A 22341-nucleotide genomic window follows, 5' to 3' on the forward strand; every position below is an offset into this window, starting at 1 on the left:
TTCCCAAAATACCCCAAAAACCTCCCAAAACCCCCCCAAAAAACCCAAAATATTTCCCAAAATACCCCAAAAAACCCAAAAAAACCCCCAAAAAAACCCCAAAAAAACCCCAAACCCAAAATATTTCCCAAAAACCCCAAAAATCTCCCAAACCCACAAAATAAGAAAATAAAAACCACCAAAAATCCTCAAAAACAACAACAAAAAAACCCCAAAAACCTCAAAAAAAACCCCACAAAAATCCCCCAAAAAAACTTTAAATTCCCCCAAAACCCCCAGAACCCCCAAAAAAAACCCCAGAACCCCCCAAAAAAGCCCAAACCCCCCCAAGTGGGGGCGGGGGGACCCCACAATGAGAAGTTGCCCAAAATCTCCGTTTTTCGCCCCAGGACCGGGCGCTGATCCGGCGGCTGGACCTGATCTGCCGGGCCGTGCTGACGGCGGGGGAGGGGCCGCCCCTCCCCCCCCCGGAGGATTTCGGGGGGGTCCCGGGGGGGCTGCCCGAGCCCGCCCCTCCCCCCTTCCCCTCCCCCCCCCCGCGGCCGCCACCCGGACAAGGAGTTCACGGTGCAGATCAAGGACGTGAGTGCCGGCCCCAAAATCGGCCTTTTTCACCCCAAAATCCCATCCCTGTTAAACCTCACACCCAAAATCGGCCTTTTTCACCCCAAAATCCCATCCCTGTCCCCTCACACCCAAAATCGGCCTTTTTCACCCCAAAATCCCATCCCCGACCCCTCACACCCAAAATCGGCCTTTTTCACCCCAAAATCCCATCCCTGTCCCCTCACACACCCAAAATCGGCCTTTTTCACCCCAAAATCCCATCCCTGTCCCCTCACACCCAAAATCGGCCTTTTTCACCCCAAAATCCCATGGGTGTACCCTCACACCCACAATCGGCCTTTTTCACCCCAAAATCCCATCTGTGTTCCCTCACACCCAAAATCGGCCTTTTTCACCCCAAAATCCCATCCCCGACCCCTCACACCCAAAATCGGCCTTTTTCACCCCAAAATCCCATCCCTGTGTATCCCTCACACCCAAAATCGGCCTTTTTCACCCCAAAATCCCATCCCTGCGCCCTCACACCCAAAATCGGCCTTTTTCACCCCAAAATCCCATCCCCGACCCCTCACACCCAAAATCGGCCTTTTTCACCCCAAAATCCCACCCCTGTGCCCTCACACCCAAAATCGGCCTTTTTCACCCCAAAATCCCATCCCTGCACCCTCACACCCAAAATCGGCCTTTTTCACCCCAAAATCCCATCCCTGTTAAACCTCACACCCAAAATCGGCCTTTTTCACCCCAAAATCCCATCCCTGTGTATCCCTCACACCCAAAATCGGCCTTTTTCACCCCAAAATCCCATCCCCGACCCCTCACACCCAAAATCGGCCTTTTTCACCCCAAAATCCCAGCCCTGTGCCCTCACCCCCAAAATCGGGCCTTTTTCACCCCAAAATCCCAGCCCTGTGCCCTCACACCCAAAATCGGCCTTTTTCACCCCAAAATCCCATGGGTGTGCCCTCACACCCAAAATCGGCCTTTTTCACCCCAAAATCCCATTCCCGACCCCTCACACCCAAAATCGGCCTTTTTCACCCCAAAATCCCATCCCTGTGCCCTCACACCCAAAATCGGCCTTTTTCACCCCAAAATCCCATCTGTGTCCCCTCACACACCCAAAATCGGCCTTTTTCACCCCAAAATCCCATCCCCGACCATCCCTGCACCCTCACACCCAAAATCGGCCCTTTTTCACCCCAAAATCCCATCCCTGTGCCCTCACACCCAAAATCGGCCTTTTTCACCCCAAAAATCCCATGGGTGTACCCTCACACCCAAAATCGGCCTTTTTCACCCCAAAATCCCATCCTTGAACAGTTACACCCAAAATCGGCCTTTTTCACCCCAAAATCCCATGGGTGTACCCTCACACCCCACAATCGGCCTTTTTCACCCCCAAAATCCCATCCCCGACCCCTCACACCCCCAAAATCGGCCTTTTTCACCCCAAAATCCCATCCCTGTTAAACCTCACACCCAAAATCGGCCTTTTTCACCCCCAAAATCCCATGGATGTGCCCTCACACCCAAAATCGGCCTTTTTCACCCCAAAATCCCACCCGTGTGCCCCTCACACCCAAAATCGGCCTTTTTTCACCCCAAAATCCCATCCCTGTACCCACACACACCCAAAATCGGCCTTTTTCACCCCAAAATCCCCATCCGTGTGCCCTCACACCCAAAATCGGCCTTTTTCACCCCAAAATCCCGTGTTCCCTCACACCCAAAATCGGCCTTTTTCACCCCAAAATCCCATCCCCCGACCCCTCACACCCAAAATCGGCCTTTTTCACCCCAAAATCCCATCCCTGTACCCACACACACCCAAAATCGGATTTTTTCACATCCCAAAATCTTATCCCTGTTGATCCCTCAGCGCTTTACCCACGCCCCCAAACCCCCAGGCCCTTTCAGCCATCCCCCGTTAAACTTTTATGCACTTTGACCCAAATCCGGGGTTTTCTCACCCCCAAAATCCCATCCCCCAGGAGACCCTCGGCGCTTTACCCAAACCCCCCGAGGTTCCCCTCACGATTTTCTCACCTTTCCTTCTGACGCCATTCCTCCTCCTCACCATTTCCTGCCGCTCCTCCATCTTGTGACCCCGTCCCCTCACGATTCTCCCGCCCTTTTCCGTCACGTGACCCTGTCCCCTCACGATTTTCCCGCCCTTTTTTCCGTCACGTGACCCCGTCCCCTCACGATTTTCCCGCCCTTTTCCGTCACGTGACCCCCGTCCCCTCACGATTTTCCCGCCCTTTTCCGTCACGTGACCCCGTCCCCTCACGATTCTCCCGCCCTTTTCCGTCACGTGACCCCCGTCCCCTCACGATTTTCCCGCCCTTTTCCGTCACGTGACCCCGTCCCCTCACGATTTTCCCGCCCTTTTCCGTCACGTGACCCCGTCCCCTCACGATTTTTTCCACCTTTTCCCCCTCACGATTTTCCTTTCTCTCCTCCATTATGTGACCCCATCCCCTCAGAGTTTTCCACCTTTTCCCCTCACGATTTTCCCGCCTTTTCCTCCATCTTGTGACCCTGTCCCCGTCACGATTTTCCCGCCTTTTCCCCTCACGATTTTCCCGCCTTTTCCCCTCACGATTTTCCCGCCTTTTCCTCCATCTCGTGACCCCCATCCCCTCACGATTTTTCCATCTTTTCCCCTCACAATTTTCCCACCTTTTCCCCTCAAAATTTTCCCACCTTTTCCCCCTCATGATTTTCCCGCCTTTTCCTCCATCTTGTGACCCCATCCCCTCACGATTTTTCCACCTTTTCCCCTCACAATTTCCCCACCTTTTCCCCTCACGATTTTCCCGCCTTTTCCTCCATCTTGTGACCCCGGTCCCCTCACGATTTTCTCGCCTTTTCCCCTCACGATTTTCCTCTCTCTCCTCCATTTTCTGACACCATCCCCCTCACGATTTTTCCACCCTCTCCCCTCACGATTTTCCCGCCTTTTCCTCCATCTTGTGATTCCTTTCCCTCACAATTTTCCTGCCTTTTCCCCTCACAATTTCCCCGCCTTTTCCCCCTCACGATTTTCCCGCCTTTTTCCCTCCATCTTGTGGACCCCATCTCCTCACGATTTTTTCCACCTTTTCCCCCTCACGATTTTCCTCTGTCTCCTCCATTTTTCTGACACCGTCCCCCTCACGATTTTTCCGCCTTTTCCCCTCACGATACTCCCACCTTTTCCCCTCACGATTTCCCTCTCTCTCCTCCATTTTCTGACATCGTCCCCTCACAATTTTCCCGCCTTTCTCCCCTCACAATTTTTCCGCCTTTTCCCCTCACGATTTTCCCGCCTTTTCCCCTCACGATTTTCCCGCCTTTTCCTCCATCTTGTGACCCCGTCCCCTCACGATTTTCCCGCCTTTTCCCCTCACAATTTTCCCACCTTTTCCCCTCACAATTTTCCCACCTTTTCCCCTCAAAATTTTCCCACCTTTTCCCCCTCACGATTTTCCTCTCTCTCCTCCATTTTCTGACACCGTCCCCTCACAATTTTCCCGCCTTTTCCCCTCACGATTTTCCCGCCTTTTCCTCCATCTTGTGACCCCATCCCCCTCACGATTTTTTCCACCTTTTCCCCTCACGATTTTCCTCTCTCTCCTCCATTTCTGACACCGTCCCCTCACAATTTCTCCGCCTTTTCCCCTCACGATTTTCCCGCCTTTTCCTCCATCTTGTGACCCCATCCCCTCACGATTTTTCCACCTTTTCCCCTCACGATTTTCCCGCCTTTTCCTCCATCTTGTGACCCCAATCCCCTCACGATTTTTCCCACCTTTTCCCCTCACGATTTTCCTCTGTCTCCTCCATTTTCTGACCCTGTCCCCCTCACAATTTTCCCCGCCTTTTCCCCTCACGATTTTCTCTTTCTCTCCTCCATTATGTGACCCCATCCCCTTACGATTTTTCCACCTTTTTCCCTCATGATCTTTCCCGCCCTTTTCCTCCATCTTGTGACCCTGTCCCCTCACGATTTTTCCCGCCTTTTCCCCCTCACGATTTTCCCGCCTTTTCCTCCATCTCGTGACCCCCATCCCCTCACGATTTTTCCACCTTTTCTCCTCACAATTTTCCCACCTTTTCCCCTCACGATTTTCCCGCCTTTTCCTCCATCTTGTGACCCCATCCCCTCACGATTTTTCCACCTTTTCCCCTCACGATTTTCCCGCCTTTTCCTCCATCTTGTGACCCCATCCCTCACGATTTTTCTCCACCTTTTCCCCTCACGATTTTCCTCTGTCTCCTCCATTTTCTGACCCTGCCACCCATCACGATTTTTCCACCTTTTCCCCTCACGATTTTCCTTTCTCTCCTCCATTATGTGACCCCATCCCCTCAGAGTTTTCCACCTTTTCCCCTCACGATTTTCCCGCCTTTTCCTCCATCTTGTGACCCTGTCCCCGTCACGATTTTCCCGCCTTTTCCCCTCACGATTTTCCCGCCTTTTCCCCTCACGATTTTCCCGCCTTTTCCTCCATCTTGTGACCCCATCCCCTCACGATTTTCTCGCCTTTTCCCCTCAAGATTTTCCTCTGTCTCCTCCATTTTCTGACACCCATCCCCCTTCACATTTTTCCATCTTTTCCCTCTCATGATTTTCCCGCCTTTTCCTCCATCTTGTGATTCCTTTCCCTCACAATTTTCCTGTTTTTTCCCCTCACGATTTTTCCGCCTTTTCCCCGCACGATTTTCCCGCCTTTTCCTCCATCTTGTGACCCCCATCCGCCTCAGAGTTTCCCACCTTTTCTCCTCACAATTTTCCCGCCTTTTCCTCCATCTTGTGACCCCATCCCCTCACGATTTTTCCACCTTTTCCCCTCACGATTTTCCCGCCTTTTCCCCTCACGATTTCCCTTTCTCTCCTCCATTTCCTGACCCCGTCCCCCGACGATTTCCCCGCAGGAGGAGGGGCTCAAATTGACCTTCCAGAAACATCGGCTGGGGGCCCAACGGGGCCCAACGGGCGACGCGCCAACCCCCCGAAGAAAAACAGCAAAGAAACTGGTGGAGGTGAGGGGGATTTTGGGGCCAAACCCCCCCAGGTTTGGGAGTTCCAGGGCACCACGGGAATTCCGGGAGGTTTGGGTTCCCTTTGGTCTTCAAATTTATCAACGGGGGTTTTGGGGAAAACAGCGGAAATCGGGGTTTGCGGTTGGGTTTGGGGGTTGGTGACAGAATTTGGCAGCTTCCCGTCAGGTTTTTTGGGGGCTTTTGCCAAAATTTGGGTGTTTCTCGTTAGAGTTTTGGGTTGTTTCAGGGTTTTTGTGCCCAAAATTGGGGGTTTGCCGTCAGAAGAATTTGGGGTTTTCCACCAGAATTTAGGACTTCCTGTCAGGTTTTTGAGTTGTTTTTGGCGTTGGTGCCAAAACTTGGGGATGTCCAGCAGATTTTTGGGTTGTTTCAAGTTCTGAGCCAAAATTTGGGTGTTCTTCCCATCAGATCTGGGAGTTTCCCAACAAAATTTGGGCATTCTCTGTCAGGTTTTTGGTTTTTTTCAGGGGCTTCATGTCCAAATTTTGGGCGTTTCCCGTCAGATTTGGGGATTTCCCACCAAAAATTGGGCGTTTCCTGCTGGAGTTTTACATTTTTTTGGAGTTTTGCACCCAGATTTAGGGGTGGGAGTTTTTAGGGCACCTCCGAGGGGTTGAGAGCATCAAACCCCCCCTGGATTTTGGGGTGCCGCCATTTTCACCCTGAATTTGGGTGGTTTTGTGCCACAATTCAAGGTTTTTCCCCTGATTTTTGGCGCTTTTTCCCAAAACCGCTGTTTTTCCCCCCAAGCTGGAGCTGCGCTGCCTCGAGGGGCTCCGGGACCCCCCGGGTGGGGGGGACCCCGAGGGTGCTGTAGGGGCCCCTCCCCCCCACCGCGGCGACGGCCCCCGAATTCGCCGACCCCCCGGCTGCTCCCGGTGAGCCCCCCAAAAACCCCGGGATTCACCCCAAAATCCGCGGGGGCCCGCCCCAAACCCTCCTGAATTCACCCCAAATTCTCCTCCCACCCCCCCTCAGTTCGTGGAGCAGCGGCGGGAAAAGTGGCACCGGAAAAAGAGTAATTTGGGAACGCCAAAATTCCCAAAATCTCCAAAACTGGGGCTGGGGGCGGGGCCAGATCCTCCTGTCAATCAGGGGGGTCCTGGCCCCCTCCCACTCCTTTGGAGGGTGGGGCACACCCTAAAATTTGTGGGCTTTGTATTGATTGTGGGGCAATTAAAAGTATTTCATATCTCCTCTATAAATGTGAGGGTGTGGCTTGGCTTGAGCCCGCCCATTTAAGCCCCACCCCCTCATTAATTATTCTCTCTCTTCTCCTGCAGTTCATCCCCTCCCCCCCCTCAGGTTTGGACCTTTCCAAGATGGTGGCGTTGATGGGGGGCGGAGCCAGCAGCACAGGGGGTGTGGCCTCTCCTTCCTTAGCCCCGCCCCCCACGCTTCCGGCCAGAAGCAGAAGAGAGGAAGCGGAAGCAGGGAGCGGGTGCTGCCCCCCTGCTGGCCGACCCCATGTTGCCACCCACTTCCGACTCCGATTAAGCCCCGCCCCTTTTCCTGCCGGGGGCCACGCCCCCCTTCCCATATTTATATAAATATGTAAAATGTCTCTGTGTCATAGGGGGGCGGGGGCGGGGGGCGGGGGCTGAGCGGGGCTGGGCCGAGCAGGGGCGGGGGTCAATGTGGGCAGGGCTGGCGGGATGGGAGGGGCCTGGCAGGGTTTTTTTTTTTAATAAAAGGTTTGGAAATGGAGCAGGTGCTGTGAGTGATTTGCCCCTAATTACATGCTAATTAAGCGCCTCGTTTGCCTCCCTTGATTTGTCCAGCACCTCAATTAACACGGTTAATTAATCACCTCTGGTAATTAAAGATCCCCACACTCACGTTTCCCTCTCTCACCGCCAGAGGGCGCCCTCCGAGCTCCCCTCACGATTTTCACGCCCCTTTTCTGTCACGTGATCCCGCCCGGGATATTACCGCCCCTTTTTGATCACGTGATGCCATTCCCTCAATTTCCCCGCCTCTCTGATCACGTGATCATGTATCTTACTACATTCCCCGCCTCCCTGCGTCACGTGTTCGGCCCCTCTGTAAGCCCCGCCCCTCTCCGATCACGTGTTAGCGCACATCCGGTTCCTTGTCACGTGATCCCGCCCCCTATCGAATTTCCCGCCTCTCCCCATCACGTGACGCAGGAGCGGCGCCAATTCTCCTCCTCCCCCTTTTATTTATTTATTTATATATTTATATATTTATTTATTTATTTATTTATTTTCCCCCGTAATTGTGAGGAAAATGAATCCAGCAACACCCGAGGTTTATGTCCAAGCAGGAGACAGAGGAGAGCTTTTATTTTATTTTATTCAAATAAAGGACCATAAATGGGGGGTTTGGACGCAGCCTCGTTTGGATCCCAATTTTCCTCTTTTTCCCCATTTCTGAGGTACCTGAGAGGTTCAGACTTCCCAGAACACCTGATCCCAAAGATTCCCCTCTAATGTACAACCCTCCCAATTAATTATTATTTTCTTTGGGATTTAGGGGTTTTTATTCCCCCATTGTTCCTCTCACCTTTCAATGTTCAATTCCATTTATCAGCAAACCTCAAGTTTATGTGTAAAATCAAACATTTTTTCCATTAGGATTCAGAGGAAGAATTTAACATTGCCCAGCTAGAATCTTGTGTTTGAATGGAATTTATGCAATCATGTATGAGGTGCATTGTGAAAAACACCAATCACTTGTTTTTTGAAATTTTAAAGATTTAATAGTAATAAAAAATAATTATAAAAATAGTAATACAATTAGAGTAATAATAATTTAGACAATTTGAATTAGGACAATATGAGACAATAAAAACAAAGAGTTACGGACGTCCGGGTACTTTTTTCTGGGCAGGACAAGCCCGAAAAAGGACACACGTGAACAAAGGATTAACCCTAAAAAACAACAGCCTGTTGCATATTCATACACTTCATGCATGATGCATAAATTCCATTCAAACACAGGATTGGCCTGGTCATCATCAACTTCTTCCTCCTAATCCTAACAGCGCCTTCGAGGCGGGAAGAAGTTCCTTCCTTTTGATAAGAGGGCAATAAATTCTTTTTCTCCGAAAGATTTAGGTGTCCTGTGGCTGCTATCTCGCTGCAAGTCCTTTCTTTAAACAAAAAAGTACCCTACGTAGCACAGTTTCTATTTTAACAATTTTTATAACCTAAACTATATTTAACACACTACTGAAGAGAATTAATACAGCATTACTTTCTAACACAACACATATAATATTCATTTTAATATTTGCGAAAGGCCAATCATACAATACGCATTTTTCACATGCATGAATATGCAACAAGTTGTTGTTTTTAAGAGTTAAGCCTCTGTTAACGTGGGGCATTTTCGGGCTTATTTTGCCCAGAAAAAGCACCCGGACCGTCCGTAACTCTTTACTTTTATTGTCCCAAACTGTCCAACGTATTATTGCTCTAATCACATTGCTATTTTTATAACTATTTTATTTCCATTAAGCTTTTAAAACTTACAAAACCGAGTGAGTGACGTTTTTCACAGACCCGTCTCCTCACCCCACCGGTTTTACCGATTTCCCCGCCGCCACCTCCCGGTACTTCCCGTTTCTCTCCTTTCTCTTTTCACCGTTTTTCTCCCTCACGAGAAGCGGCCGCTTCCCCCTTCCTCCCCCGCCGCCATTTTCCCGCCTCTCCCCGTCACGTGACCCTCTGCCCCTCAGAGCCCTTTTCCCGCCTCTCCCTCGTCACGTGACGCGGGAAAAGTTTGCCACGCCCCCTCCTCTTTATGCATCCCCCGCGTCGCGCGAGGAAGGAACGGTTTTCCCACCGCGGTTTAACCGATTTCCCCCCGCCGGTATTTCCCGTTTGTCACCTTCCTCCATTTCTCATTTTTTCCCATTCACGAGAAGCGGCCGCTGGCTCCTTTCCTCTCCGCCGCCATTTTCCCGCCTCGCCCTCATCACGTGACGCAGAAGCCATCGCCACGCCCCCTCCTTCTCCTGCAGCCCTGCGTCACGTGAGGAAGGAACGGTTTTCCCACACCGGTTTTACCGATTTCCCACCGCCGGTATTTCCCGTTTCTCACCTTCCTCTATTTCTCATTTTACTCTGTTACCAGAAGCGGCCGCTTTCCCCTTCCCCCCCTCCGCCGCCATTTCTCCGCCTGCCTGGGTCACAGCCCTCTGCCAGCCTCTCGCGGTCACGTGATCCTCTTCCCCTCACAGCCCTTTTCCCGCCTCTCGAGGTCACGTGACGCACTCCCCTCCCTCAGCCCTCCCGTCCCGCCCTTTTCCCGCCGCCCCGGAAGCGGAAGTTCCCCTCAGGCCGCGTTTCCGGCGGGGAACGCCGCGGCGCGGGAGGAGGAGGAGGAGGAGGAGGCGGCGGAGATCAGGAAGGCTCGGGGCGAGTCCCGGCGAAGGGGGCGGATCCCAGGGGAGGCCGAGGGTCCCGGGAGGGGGCCGCTGGCCCCGCACGGGCCCCCCTGATGGCGCTGAGCCTGGACCGCGAGGCCTTCTCGCGGCGTTTGCGGCGGCTCTACGCCAGCTGGCAGGTGGGGGAGGGGCGGGGGCGGGGGGAGCGGCGGGGGAGGGGCGGGGGCGGGGGAGCCCTGAGGGGGGGAGCTCGGGGTGGGGGCTGAGGTAAATGTGGGGAGGGGGGCTGAGGGGAAATTTGGGGCATCTGAGGTGAATTTGGGAGGGCTGAGGTGAATTTTGGAGGAGCTGAAGTTAACTTCGGGGATTTGGGTTGAATTTGGGGGTTTTGGGGTAATTTAGGGGAGTTTGAGGTTAATTTTCAGGGCCTGAGTTAAATTTAGGAGGGTTTGAGGTAAATTTGTGGGGTTTGAGGTAAATTTGGGAGGTTTGAGGTAAATATAGAAGGTTTGAGGTAAATTTGTGGGGTTTGAGGTAAATTTGGAAGGTTTGAGGTGATTTTGGGGGGCTTGAGGACAATTTGGGAGGTTTGAAGTGAATTTTTGGAGGCTGAGGTAAAATTAAGGAGGTTTGAGGTAAACTTGGGGGATCTGAGGTAAATTTGAGGGGGCCTGAGGCGAATTTGGGTGGTTTGAGGTAAATTTTCAGGGGCTGAGGTAAATTTGGGGAGTTAAAGTGAATTTGGGGGATTTGAGGTAAAATTTTGAGGGGCTGAACTAAACTTGGGGGACTTGGGTTGAATTTGGGGGTTTTGGGGTGAATTTCGGGGTGTTTGAGGTGAGTTTGGGGAGGGTTGAGGTAAATTTTGGGGTTTGAGGTAAATTTTGGCAGGCTGAGGTAAATTTGAGAGATTTGAGGCAATTTTGGTGGACTTGAGTTAAAATTTGGGGGTTTGAGGTGAATTTCGGGGGGGCTGAGGTAAATTTGGGGAGTTTTAGTTAAATTAGGGGGTTTTGGGGTGAATTTGGGGGATTTTGGGGGTTCTCACCCCTCATTTTTCCCTCAGAAAGGGGAGGATGAGTTCGGGGGATTTTTGGGGTGAATTTGGGGGATTTTGGGGGTTCTCACCCCTCTTTTTTCCCTCAGAAAGGGGAGGATGAGTTCGGGGGGGATTTTTGGGGTGAATTTTGGAGATTTTGGGGGTTCTCACCCCCTCATTTTTCCCTCAGAAAGGGGAGGATGAGTTCGGGGGCGTGGACGCCATCGTGGTGGCCGTGGGGGTGGACGAGGAGATCGTCTACGCCAAGTCCACGGCGCTGCAGGTGAGGGGGCAGAGTGCCCAAAAAGTACCAAAATCCCCGGGAAAAACCCCAGAATTCCTGAGGGAAAAATCCCCGAAAAAAATCCCAGAATCCCCAGAAAAAAACACCAAACGTCCTGAGGGAAAATACCCTAAAAATCCCCAAATCCCCAGGAAAAAAAAACAAAAACAAAACAAAAAAAAAAAAACCCTCAAATCCCTGAGGGAAAAAACCCAAAAAATATCCAAGAAATAATAAAAAAAATAAAAACCACCAAAATTCCTGAGGGAAAAATCCCCTAAAAAAATCCCAAAATCCCCAGAAAAAAACACCAAATGTCCTGAAGGAAAATACCCTAAAAATTCCAAAATCCCCAGGAAAAAAAAAAATAAAACAAATCCCTGAGGGAAAAAACCCCAAAAATATCCAAGAAATAATAATTAAAAAAAAAAAAACCCACCAAAATTCCTGAGGGAAAAATCCCCTAAAAAATCCCAAAATCCCCAGAAAAATAACCAAACGTCCTGAGGGGAAAATACCCAAAAAATCTCCAAAATCCCCAGGAAAAAAAACAATAAAACAAATCCCTGAGGGAAAAACCAAACAATATCCAAGAAATAAAAAAAAAAAACCACAAAAATTCCTGAGGGAAAAATCCCCTAAAAAAATCCCAAAATCCCCAGAAAAAAACACCAAACGTCCTGAGGGAAAATACCCTAAAAATTCCAAAATCCACAGGAAAAAAACCAAAAACAACAACAAAAAAAAAAAACTCAAATCCCTGAGGGAAAAAACCCAAAAAAATATCCAAGAAATATTAATAAAAAAAAAAAAAAAACCAAAATTCCTGAGGGAAAAATCCCCTAAAAAATCCCAAAATCCCCAGAAAAATAACCAAACGTCCTGAGGGAAAATACCCAAAAAATCTCCAAAATCCCCAGGAAAAAAAACAATAAAACAAATCCCTGAGGGAAAAACCAAAAAATACCCAAGAAATAATTAAAAAAAACAAGAACCGAAATTCCTGAGGGAAAAATCCCTCAAAAAATCCCAAAATCCCCAGAAAAAAAACCAAACATCCTGAGGGAAAATACCCTAAAAATCCCCAAATCCCCAGGAAAAAAAAAAAAAAAAAAAACAAAACAAATCCCTAAAGGAAAAACCAAACAATATCCAAGAAATAAAAAAAAAAAACCACCAAAATTCCTGAGGGAAAAATCCCCTAAAAAAATCCCAAAATCCCCAGAAAAAAACCACCAAGCATCCTGAGGTAAAATACCCTAAAAATCCCCAAATCACCAGGAAAAAGAACCTCAAATCCCTGAGGGAAAAAACCCAAAAAATATCCGAGAAATAATAATTATAAAAAAAAAAACCCATCAAAATTCCTGAGGGAAAAATCCCCTAAAAAAATCCCAAAATCCCCATAAAAAAAAAAAACAACAAAATTCCTGAGGGAAAATCCTCAAAAAATCTCAAAATCCCCAGAAAAAAAATAAAAAAAAAACCACCAAAATTCCTGAGGGAAAATCCTCCAAAAAATCCCAAAATCCCCAGGAAAAAAAAAAAAAAACCAACAAGATTCCTGAGGGAAAATCCTCAATAAAATCCCAAAATCCCCAGAAAAACCCAACAAAATTCCTGAGGGAAAATCCTCAAAAAATCCCCAAAATCTCCAAGAAAAAACCAACAAAATCCCTCAAGGATTTGGGGAGTTTCTCCCATTCTGGGGCTTTGGGGTCTCCTCCTGTTTGAGGGCACTCCCAGCATTTTTAATAAATAATTTAAATATTGCCATCCACCATTTTAGGTTTTTAATTAATGATTGTTAATTAATATCAAATATACTTAATGATAAATTTAAATTTTACACTATTTTCCTAATTTTTACTGAATTACTCTCACTTTTTAACCATTTCCTTAATTTTTAAGGTATTCCTGCAGTTTTTAAAGTATTCCTTTAATTTTTAATACATTTGCATAATTTTTAGTGGATTTCCATAATTTTAATAGATTTCCATTCGTTTTCATTTATTCCCACAATTTTAATGTGTTTCTATCATTTTCAATACATTCCCAAAATTTTTAATTTATTCCCATAATTTCTAATGCATTCCTATAAATTTTAGTGTGTTCCCACAATTTTTTATATTTTTTCATCTTTTTTAGTGTATTCCTATAATTTTTAATTAATCCTAATCATTTTTAATTTATTCCCATAATTTCTAATGCATTCCCATAAATTTTAGTGTTCCCATAATTTTTTATATTTTTTCATTTTTTTAGTGTATTCCTATAATTTTTAATTAATCCTAATAATTTTTAATTTATTCCCATAATTTTTAATGCATTCCCATAAGCTTTAGTGAGTTCCCATAATTTTTTCTATTTTTTCATGAGTTTTGAGCTATTCCCATAAATTTTGAGCTGTTCCCATAATTTTTAAAATATTCCCAGAATTTTTAACCCCTTCCAGTAATCTTTAATACCTTCCCATGATTTTTAATGCATTCCCATAATTCCTAATACATTTTTATACTTTTTAACAGATTTTCCTGATTTTTAACAGATTTCCATCTCTTTTGAGCCCCTTCCCAGCATTTTCAGGGCAATTCCATCCTTTTTGGAGGGATTTCCTTTAATTTTTTTGGGGGGGTTCTCCCCATTTCTGAGCAAATCCCTCTCATTTTTGAGGTGAATTCCCTCATTTTTAGGCAAATCCTCTCATTTTTAGGTGAATTCTTTGATTTTTAGGTAAATCTCCTCATTTTTTAGGTGAATTCCTTCATTTTTAGGCAAATTCCCTCATTTTTGAGGTGAATTCCCTCTTTTTTAGGTCAATCCCCTCATTTTTAGGTAAATCCTTTCATTTTTAGGTGAATTCTTTGATTTTTAGGCAAACCCTCTCATTTTTAGGTGAATTCTTTGATTTTTAGGTAAATTCCTTCATTTTTGAGGTGAATTCCCTCTTTTTTAGGTCAATCCCCTCATTTTTAGGTAAATCCTTTCATTTTTAGGTGAATTCTTTGATTTTTAGGCAAACCCTCTCATTTTTGAGGTGAATTCCCTGATTTTTAGTTAAATCCTCTCATTTTTTAGGTAAATTCCCTGACTTTTTGGTAAACCCCCTCAATTTTGAGGTGAATTCCCTGACTTTTAGGTAAATTCCTCATTTTTCAGGTAAATTTCTCATTTTTTAGGTAAATTCCTCATTTTTTAGGTAAACCCTCTCATTTTTAGGTGAATTCCCTGACTTTTGGGTAAATTCCCCATTTTTGAGGTGAATTCCCTGACTTTTGGGTAAATTCCCCATTTTTGAGGTGAATTCCCTGACTTTTGGGTAAATTCCCCATTTTTGAGGTGAATTCCCTGCCTTTTGGGTAAACCCTCTCATTTTTGAGGTGAATTCCCTGCTTTTAGGTAAATCCCTCATTTTTTAGGTTAATTCCCTCCTTTTTAGTTAAGTTCCTCATTTTTTTTAGGTAAATCCCTCAATTTTGAGGTGAATTCCCTGACTTTTAGGTAAATTTCTCATTTTTTAGGTAAATTCCTCATTTTTTAGGTAAATTCCTCATTTTTTAGGTAAATTCCTCATTTTTTAGGTAAACCCTCTCATTTTTGAGGTGAATTCCCTGACTTTTGGGTAAATTCCCCATTTTTGAGGTGAATTCTCTGACTTTTGGGTAAATCCCTCATTTTTTAGGTAAATTTCTCATTTTTTAGGTAAATCCCTCATTTTTTAGGTAAATTCCTCATTTTTTAGTTAAACCCTCTCATTTTTGAGGTGAATTCCCTGACTTTTAGGTAAATTCCCAATTTTTGAGGTGAATTCCCTGATTTTTAGTTAAATTCCTCATTTTTTAGGTAAATTTCTCATTTTTTAGGTCAACCCCTCATTTTTGAGGTGAATTCCCTGACTTTTGGGTCCCTCCCCTCATGTTTGGGTGCATTTTCTCATTTTTGGGCCTTTCCCTGTCCACTTTTGGGGTTCCCTGCTGCATTTTGGGGTTTTCTCTGTCCATTTTTGGGGTTCCTGGGTTGGATTTTGGGGTTTTCCTGTCGGTTTTTGGAATTCCTGTCCGGTTTTGGGGTTCCTGTCTATTTTTGGGGTTTTCCTGTCCCTTTTTGGGGCTCCTGGGTTGGATTTTGGGTTTTCTCTGTCCCTTTTTGGGGTTCTTGTGTCTGGTTTTGGGGTTCCTCTGTCCATTTTTGGGGTTCCTGTGTTGGATTTTGGGGTTTTCCTTTCGGTTTTGGGATTCCTGGGTTGGATTTTGGGGTTCCTCTGTCCATTTTTGGGGTTCCTGGGTTGGATTTTGGGGTCCCTCTGTCCATTTTTGGGGTTCTTGTGTCTTTTTTTGGGGTTTTCCTGTCAGTTTTGGGATTCCTGGGTTGAATTTTGGGGTTCCTGTCTATTTTTGGGGTCCCTCTGTCCATTTTTGGGGTTCCTGGGTTGAATTTTGGGGTTCCTCTGTCCATTTTTGGGTTCTTGTGTCTGTTTTTGGGGTTCCTGTCGGTTTTGGGGGTTCCTAGGTTTTTTTTTTTGGGGTTCCTGTCGGTTCTGGGGTCCCTCTGTCCATTTTTGGGGTTCCTGTCTATTTTTGGGGTCCCTCTGTCCATTTTTGGGTTCTTGTGTCTGGTTTTGGGGTTTTCCTGTCAGTTTTGGGATTCCTGGATTGGATTTTGGGTTTCCCTGTTGGTTTTTGGGGTTCCTGGGTTGGATTTTGGGGTCCCTCTGTCCATTTTGGGGTTCCTGTGTCTGTTTTTGGGGTTTTCCTGTCGGTTTTGGGGGTTCCTGGGTTGTTTTTTGATGTTTCTCTGTCCTTCTTTGGGGTTCCTGGGTTGGATTTTGGGGTTCCTGTTGGTTTTGGGGTTCTGGGTTGGTTTTTGGGGTTTTCCTGTCCATTTCTGGGGTTCCTGGGTTGGATTTTGGGGTTTCTCTGTCCATTTTTGGGGTTCCTGGGTTGGATTTTGGGGTCCCTCTGTCCATTTTTGGGGTTCTTGTGTCTTTTTTGGGGGTTTTCCTGTCAGTTTTGGGATTCCTGGGTTGAATTTTGGGGTTCCTGTCTATTTTTGGGGTTCCTCTGTCCATTTTTGGGGCTCCTGGGTTGGATTTTGGGGTTCCTCTGTCCATTTTTGGGGCTCTTGTGTCTTTTTTTGGGGTTTTCCTGTCAGTTTTGGATTCCTGGCTTGGATTTTGGGGTTTTCCTGTTGGTTTTGGGGTTCCTGGGTTGGATTTTGGGGTTTTCCTGTCAGTTTTGGGATTCCTGGGTTGGATTTTGGGGTTTTCCTGTTGGTTTTGGGGGTTCCTGGGTTGGATTTTGAGTTTCTATGTCCATTTTTAGGGTCCTTTGGTTGCTTTTAAAAGTTTTCCTGTCGGTTTTTGGGGTTTCCTGTCAGTTTTGGGGGTTCCTGGATTAAAATTTGAGGTTCCTCTGTCCATTTTTGGGGTTCTGGGTTGGTTTTTGGGGTTTTCCTGTCATTTTTTCGGGTTCCTGGGTCTGTTTCTGAGGTCCCTCTGTCCATTTTTGGGGTTCCTGGGTTGGATTTTGGGGTTCCTTTGTCCATTTTTGGGGTTCTTGTGTCTGTTTTTGGGGTTCCTGTCGGTTCTGGGGTTCCTCTGTCCATTTTTGGGGTTCCTAGGTTGGATTTTGGGGTTCCTCTGTCCATTTTTAAGGTTCTTGTGTTGGATTTTGGGGTTCCTGTCCATTTTTGGGGTTCCTCTGTCCATTTTTGGGGTTCCTGTGTTGGATTTTGGGGTTTTTCTCTCCATTTTTGGGGTTCTTGTGTCTGTTTTTGTGGTTTTCCTGTCAGTTTTGGGGTTCCTGGGTTGGATTTTGGGTTCCTTTTGATTTTGGGGTCCCTCTGTCCATTTTTGTGGTTCCTGGGTTGGATTTTAGGGTTACTGGGTTGGATTTTGGGGTTCCCCTGTCCATTTTTGGGGTTCCTGTCTATTTTTGGGCTTTTCTGTCGGCTTTGGGGGTTCCCGGGTGGAATTTTGGGGTTCCTGTCGGTTCTGGGGTCCCTCTGTCCATTTTTGGGGTTGCTGGGTTGGATTTTGGGGTTCCTGTGTCCATTTCTGATTGGGGTTTTGGGGTGTTTCTGTCCATTTTGGGGACATCTCTGGTTTTAGGATGTCTGTATCCATTTTGGGGTGTTTCTGACCCTTTTTGGGGTGTCTGTGCCCCCCATGTGTGGCTCTTTGGCTCCGAGCTGCCCGACACGCTGACGCTGCTCTGGCTCCCCGTTGGTTTTTGGGGTTCCTGTGTCCGTTTCCGGCCGGGATTTTGGGGTGTTTCTGCCCATTTTGGGGTGTCTGTGTCCATTTTGGGGTTCCTGACCCTTTTTGGGGTGTCTGTGCCCCCCATGTGTGGCTCTCTGGCTCCGAGCTGCCCGACACGGAGACGCTGCTCTGGCTCCCCATTGGTTTTTGGGGTTCCTGTGTCCGTTTTGGGCTGGATTTTGGGGTGTTTGTGTCCATTTTGGGGTGTCTGTGTCCATTTTGGGGTGTTTCTGTCCATTTGGGGGTGTTTCTGTCCATTTTGGGGTGTTTCTGTCCATTTTGGGGTGTTTCTGACCCTTTTTGGGGTGTCTGTGTCCATTTTGGGGTGTTTCTGTCCATTTTGGGGTGTTTCTGTCCATTTTGGGGTGTCTGTGTCCATTTTGGGGTGTCTGACCCTTTTTGGGGTGTCTGTGCCCCCATGTGTGGCTCTCTGGCTCCGAGCTGCCCGACACGGTGACGCTGCTCTGGCTCCCCGTTGGTTTTTGGGGTTCCTGTGTCCATTTCCGGCCGGGATTTTGGGGTGTTTCTGTCCATTTTGGGGTGTTTCTGTCCATTTTGGGGTGTTCCTGACCCTTTTTGGGGTGTCTGTGCCCCCCATGTGTGGCTCTCTGGCTCCGAGCTGACCGACACGCTGACGCTGCTCTGGCTCCCCGTTGGTTTTTGGGTTCCTGTGTCCATTTCCAGCCAGGATTTTGGGGTGTTTCTGTCCATTTTGGGGTGTTTCTGTCCATTTTGGGGTGTCTGTGTCCATTTTGGGGTGTCTGACCCTTTTTGGGTGTCTGTGCCCCCCAGACGTGGCTCTTTGGCTACGAGCTGACCGACACGGTGATGCTGTTCTGCGAGGAGCGCGCGCTGTTCCTGGCCAGCCGCAAGAAGGTCGAGTTCCTCAAGCAGGTGGCCCAGGGCAAGGGCGGCGAGGGGGCCACCAACGGGCTGCCGGCGGTGACACTGCTCGTCCGGGAGAAGGTGGGGCTGGGCACGGCTTTGGGGTCACTCTGGGGTCACTTTGGGGTCACTCTGGGGTCATTTGGGGTCACCAACGGGCTGCCGGCGGTGACACTGCTCGTCCGGGAGAAGGTGGGGCTGGGCACAGCTTTGGGGTCACTTTGGGGTCATTTGGGGCCACCAACGGGCTGCCGGCGGTGACACTGCTCGTCCGGGAGAAGGTGGGGCTGGGCACGCCTTTGGGGTCACTTTGGGGTCATTTGGGGTCACTTTGGGGTCACCAACGGGCTGCCGGCGGTGACACTGCTCATCTGGGAGAAGGTGGGGCTGGGCACGGCTTTGGGGTCACTCTGGGGTCATTTGGGGTCACCAATGGGCTGCCGGCGGTGACACTGCTCGTCCGGGAGAAGGTGGGGCTGGGCACCGCTTTGGGGTCACTTTGGGGTCATTTGGGGTCATTTGGGGTCACCAAGGGGCTGCCGGCGGTGACACTGCTCGTCCGGGAGAAGGTGGGGCTGGGCACGGCTTTGGGGTCACTTTGGGGTCACTTTGGGGTCATTTGGGGTCACCAAGGGGCTGCCGGCGGTGACACTGCTCGTCCAGGAGAAGGTGGGGCTGGGCACAGCTTTGGGGTCACTTTGGGGTCATTTGGGGTCACTCTGGGGTCACCAAGGGTCTGCCGGCGGTGACACTGCTCATCCGGGAGAAGGTGGGGCTGGGCACTCCTTTGGGGTCACTTTGGGGTCACTTTGGGGTCATTTGGGGTCATTTGGGGTCACCAAGGGGCTGCCGGCGGTGACACTGCTCGTCCGGGAGAAGGTGGGGCTGGGCACGGCTTTGGGGTCACTCTGGGGTCATTTGGGGTCACTTTGGGGTCACTCTGGGGTCACTTTGGGGTCACCAAGGGCTGCCGGCGGTGACACTGCTCGTCCGGGAGAAGGTGGGGCTGGGCACGGCTTTGGGGTCACTCTGGGGTCATTTGGGGTCACTCTGGGGTCCTGGGGGTCCTTTTGGGTCATTTTGGGTCCCTTTAGGTCCCTTTGGGTCCTTTTGGGTCATTTTGGGTCCCTTTGGGTCATTTTGGGTCCCTTTGGGTCCCTTTGTCTTTCCCTTGGCTCTTGGAGCCACCCTGGGCTGGTTGGGGTGGGGTGGGGTTGGGAACCTGGGGCTGGGCGTGGCCGCCCCGCCCTCCCCAGGCCCCGCCCCCTGAGGGCCCCGCCCCCCCAGAACGAGAGCAACAAGGCCAACTTTGAGAAGCTGCTGGAGGCGCTGCGCGGCAGCCGGGGCGGGCGGCGCCTCGGCGTCTTCGCCAAGGACAAGTTCCCCGGCGAGTTCATGAAGAGCTGGAACGACGCCCTCAGCAAGGAGGGCTTCGAGAAGGTCCGGGGGGCGGGGCTTGCGGCCGGGGGAGGGGCCTCAGGGGGTGGGGCGGGCTGGTCCCGGGGTGGAGGAGTTGGATGGACCAAGGTTGGGTTGGGTTGGGTTGGAAGAGTTGGGGTTGGGTTGGGTTGGGTTGGAAGGGTCAGAGTTGGGTTGGAAGGGTCAGAGTTGGGTCAGAGTTGGGTTGGAAGGGCCAAAGTTGGGTTGGAAGGGTCAGAGTTGGGTTGGAAGGGTCAGAGTTGGGTTGGAAGGGTCAGAGTTGGGTTGGAAGGGTCAAAGTTGGGTTGGAAGGGTCAGAGTTGGGTTGGGAGAGCCAAAGTTGGGTTGGAAGGGTCAGAGTTGGGTTGGAAGGGGCAGAGTTGGGTTGGAAGAGCCAAAGTTGGGTTGGAAGGGTCAGAGTTGGGTTGGAAGGGTCAGAGTTGGGTTGGAAAGGCCAAAGTTGGGTTGGAAGGGTCAGAGTTGGGTTGGAAGGGTCAGAGTTGGGTTGGAGTTGGGTTGGAGGAACCAAAGTTGGGTTGGAAGGGTCAGAGTTGGGTTGGAAGGGTTGGGGTTGGGTTGGAAGGGTCAGAGTTGGGTTGGAAGGGTTGGGGTTGGGTTGGAAGGGTCAGAGTTGGGTTGGAAGGGCCAGAGTTGGGTTGGAAGGGTCAGAGTTGGGTTGGAAGGGCCAGAGTTGGGTTGGAAGGGCAAAGTTGGGTTGGAAGGGCCAAAGTTGGGTTGGAAGGGTCAGAGTTGGGTTGGAAGGGTCAGAGTTGGGTTGGAAGGGTCAGAGTTGGGTTGGAAGGGTCAGAGTTGGGTTGGAAGGGTCAGAGTTGGGTTGGAAGGGTCAGAGTTGGGTTGGAAGGGCCAAAGTTGGGTTGGAAGAGCCAAAGTTGGGTTGGAAGGGTCAGAGTTGGGTTGGAAGGGCCAGAGTTGGGTTGGAAGGGTCAGAGTTGGGTTGGAAGGGTCAGAGTTGGGTTGGAAGGGTCAGAGTTGGGTTGGGAGAGCCAAAGTTGGGTTGGAAGGGCCAAAGTTGGGTTGGAAGGGCCAAAGTTGGGTTGGAAGGGTCAGAGTTGGGTTGGAAGAGCCAGAGTTGGGTTGGAAGGGTCAGAGTTGGGTTGGAAGGGCCAGAGTTGGGTTGGAAGGGCCAAAGTTGGGTTGGAAGGGTCAGAGTTGGGTTGGAAGGGTCAGAGTTGGGTTGGAAGGGCCAAAGTTGGGTTGGAAGGGTCAGAGTTGGGTTGGAAGGGTCAGAGTTGGGTTGGAAGGGTCAGAGTTGGGTTGGAAGGGTCAGAGTTGGGTTGGAAGGGTCAGAGTTGGGTTGGAAGGGTCAGAGTTGGGTTGGAGAGCCAAAGTTGGGTTGGAAGGGTCAAAGTTGGGTTGGAAGGGCCAAAGTTGGGTTGGAAGGGTCAGAGTTGGGTTGGAAGGGCCAAAGTTGGGTTGGAAGGGTCAGAGTTGGGTTGGAAGGGTCAGAGTTGGGTTGGAAGGGTCAGAGTTGGGTTGGAAGGGCCAAAGTTGGGTTGGAAGGGTCAGAGTTGGGTTGGAAGGGTCAGAGTTGGGTTGGAAGGGCCAAAGTTGGGTTGGTGAGGGTCAGAGTTGGGTTGGAAGGGCCAAAGTTGGGTTGGAAGGGTCAGAGTTGGGTTGGAAGGGTCAGAGTTGGGTTGGAAGGGTCAGAGTTGGGTTGGAAGGGTTGGGGTTGGGTTGGAAGGGCCAAGGTTGGGCTGGAAGGGCCAAAGTTGGGTTGGAAGGGTCAGAGTTGGGTTGGAAGGGTCAGAGTTGGGTTGGAAGGGTCAGAGTTGGGTTGGAAGGGTCAGAGTTGGGTTGGAAGGGTCAGAGTTGGGTTGGGAGAGCCAAAGTTGGGTTGGAAGGGCCAAAGTTGGGTTGGAAGGGGCAGAGTTGGGTTGGAAGGGTCAGAGTTGGGTTGGAAGGGCTAAAGTTGGGTTGGAAGAGCCAAAGTTGGGTTGGAAGGGCCAAAGTTGGGTTGGAAGAGCCAAAGTTGGGTTGGAATGTCCCAAGTTGGGTCGGACGGTCCCGATCTGGGTCGGACGGCCCGGAGCCCGTGTGGTGCCCCCGGCCCCGCCCCTCGGCCGGCCCCGCCCATCACCCGGCCCCGCCCCCAGGTGGACGTCAGCGCGGCGGTGGCGCAGGCCATGGCGGCCAAGGAGGAGGGCGAGCTGCAGCTGATGCGCAAGGCGGCCGCCATCACCTCCGAGGTCTTCACCAAGTTCTTCAAGGAGCGCGTCATGGAGATCGTCGACGCCGACGAGGTGGGCGGGGCCTCCGGGGGGCGGGGCCGCGGGGGGGAGGGGCTGTTGGGGCAAGCAGGGGGAAGGGGGAGGGGCAGGGTAAGAACAGGAGGGGCGGGGCAGGAATGAGAGGGGTGGGGCCATTGGGAGGGGTGGGGCCACTCGGAGGGGCGGAGCAAAAATGGGAGGGGAGGGGCTAAAACAGGAGAGGCGGGGCCACAGGAAAGGAATGGCAAAAAGGGG

At 49.9% G+C, this 22341-nt stretch overlaps 2 protein-coding genes across 2 annotated transcripts in view; both read left to right on the plus strand.

Moving 5' to 3' along the window:
* LOC132322850 (basic proline-rich protein-like) overlaps positions 1-7326 on the plus strand; it is a 9575-nt gene extending 2249 nt beyond the window's left edge. The window contains exons 3-7 of the mRNA XM_059837569.1: positions 361-582; positions 5491-5598; positions 6370-6497; positions 6598-6634; positions 6901-7326. Coding sequence (XP_059693552.1) covers positions 361-582; positions 5491-5598; positions 6370-6497; positions 6598-6634; positions 6901-7169 — 764 coding nt within the window. The 3' untranslated portion in view covers positions 7170-7326. The remainder of the gene's footprint in view (positions 1-360; positions 583-5490; positions 5599-6369; positions 6498-6597; positions 6635-6900) is intronic.
* Positions 7327-7613: 287 nt separating this feature from the next.
* On the plus strand, positions 7614-22119 carry SUPT16H (SPT16 homolog, facilitates chromatin remodeling subunit; the record flags this gene model as incomplete). The annotated part of the gene is made up of 6 exons (XM_059837570.1): positions 7614-7664; positions 9874-10152; positions 11203-11295; positions 18347-18520; positions 19727-19879; positions 21973-22119. Coding segments are annotated over exons 1-6 (897 nt in total), but the record flags the coding sequence as incomplete, so codon positions are not given.
* Positions 22120-22341: the final 222 nt, after the last annotated feature.

Source organism: Haemorhous mexicanus, unplaced genomic scaffold (genome assembly GCF_027477595.1).
Source record: "Haemorhous mexicanus isolate bHaeMex1 unplaced genomic scaffold, bHaeMex1.pri scaffold_158_ctg1, whole genome shotgun sequence".
NCBI classification, from domain to species: domain Eukaryota; kingdom Metazoa; phylum Chordata; class Aves; order Passeriformes; family Fringillidae; genus Haemorhous; species Haemorhous mexicanus.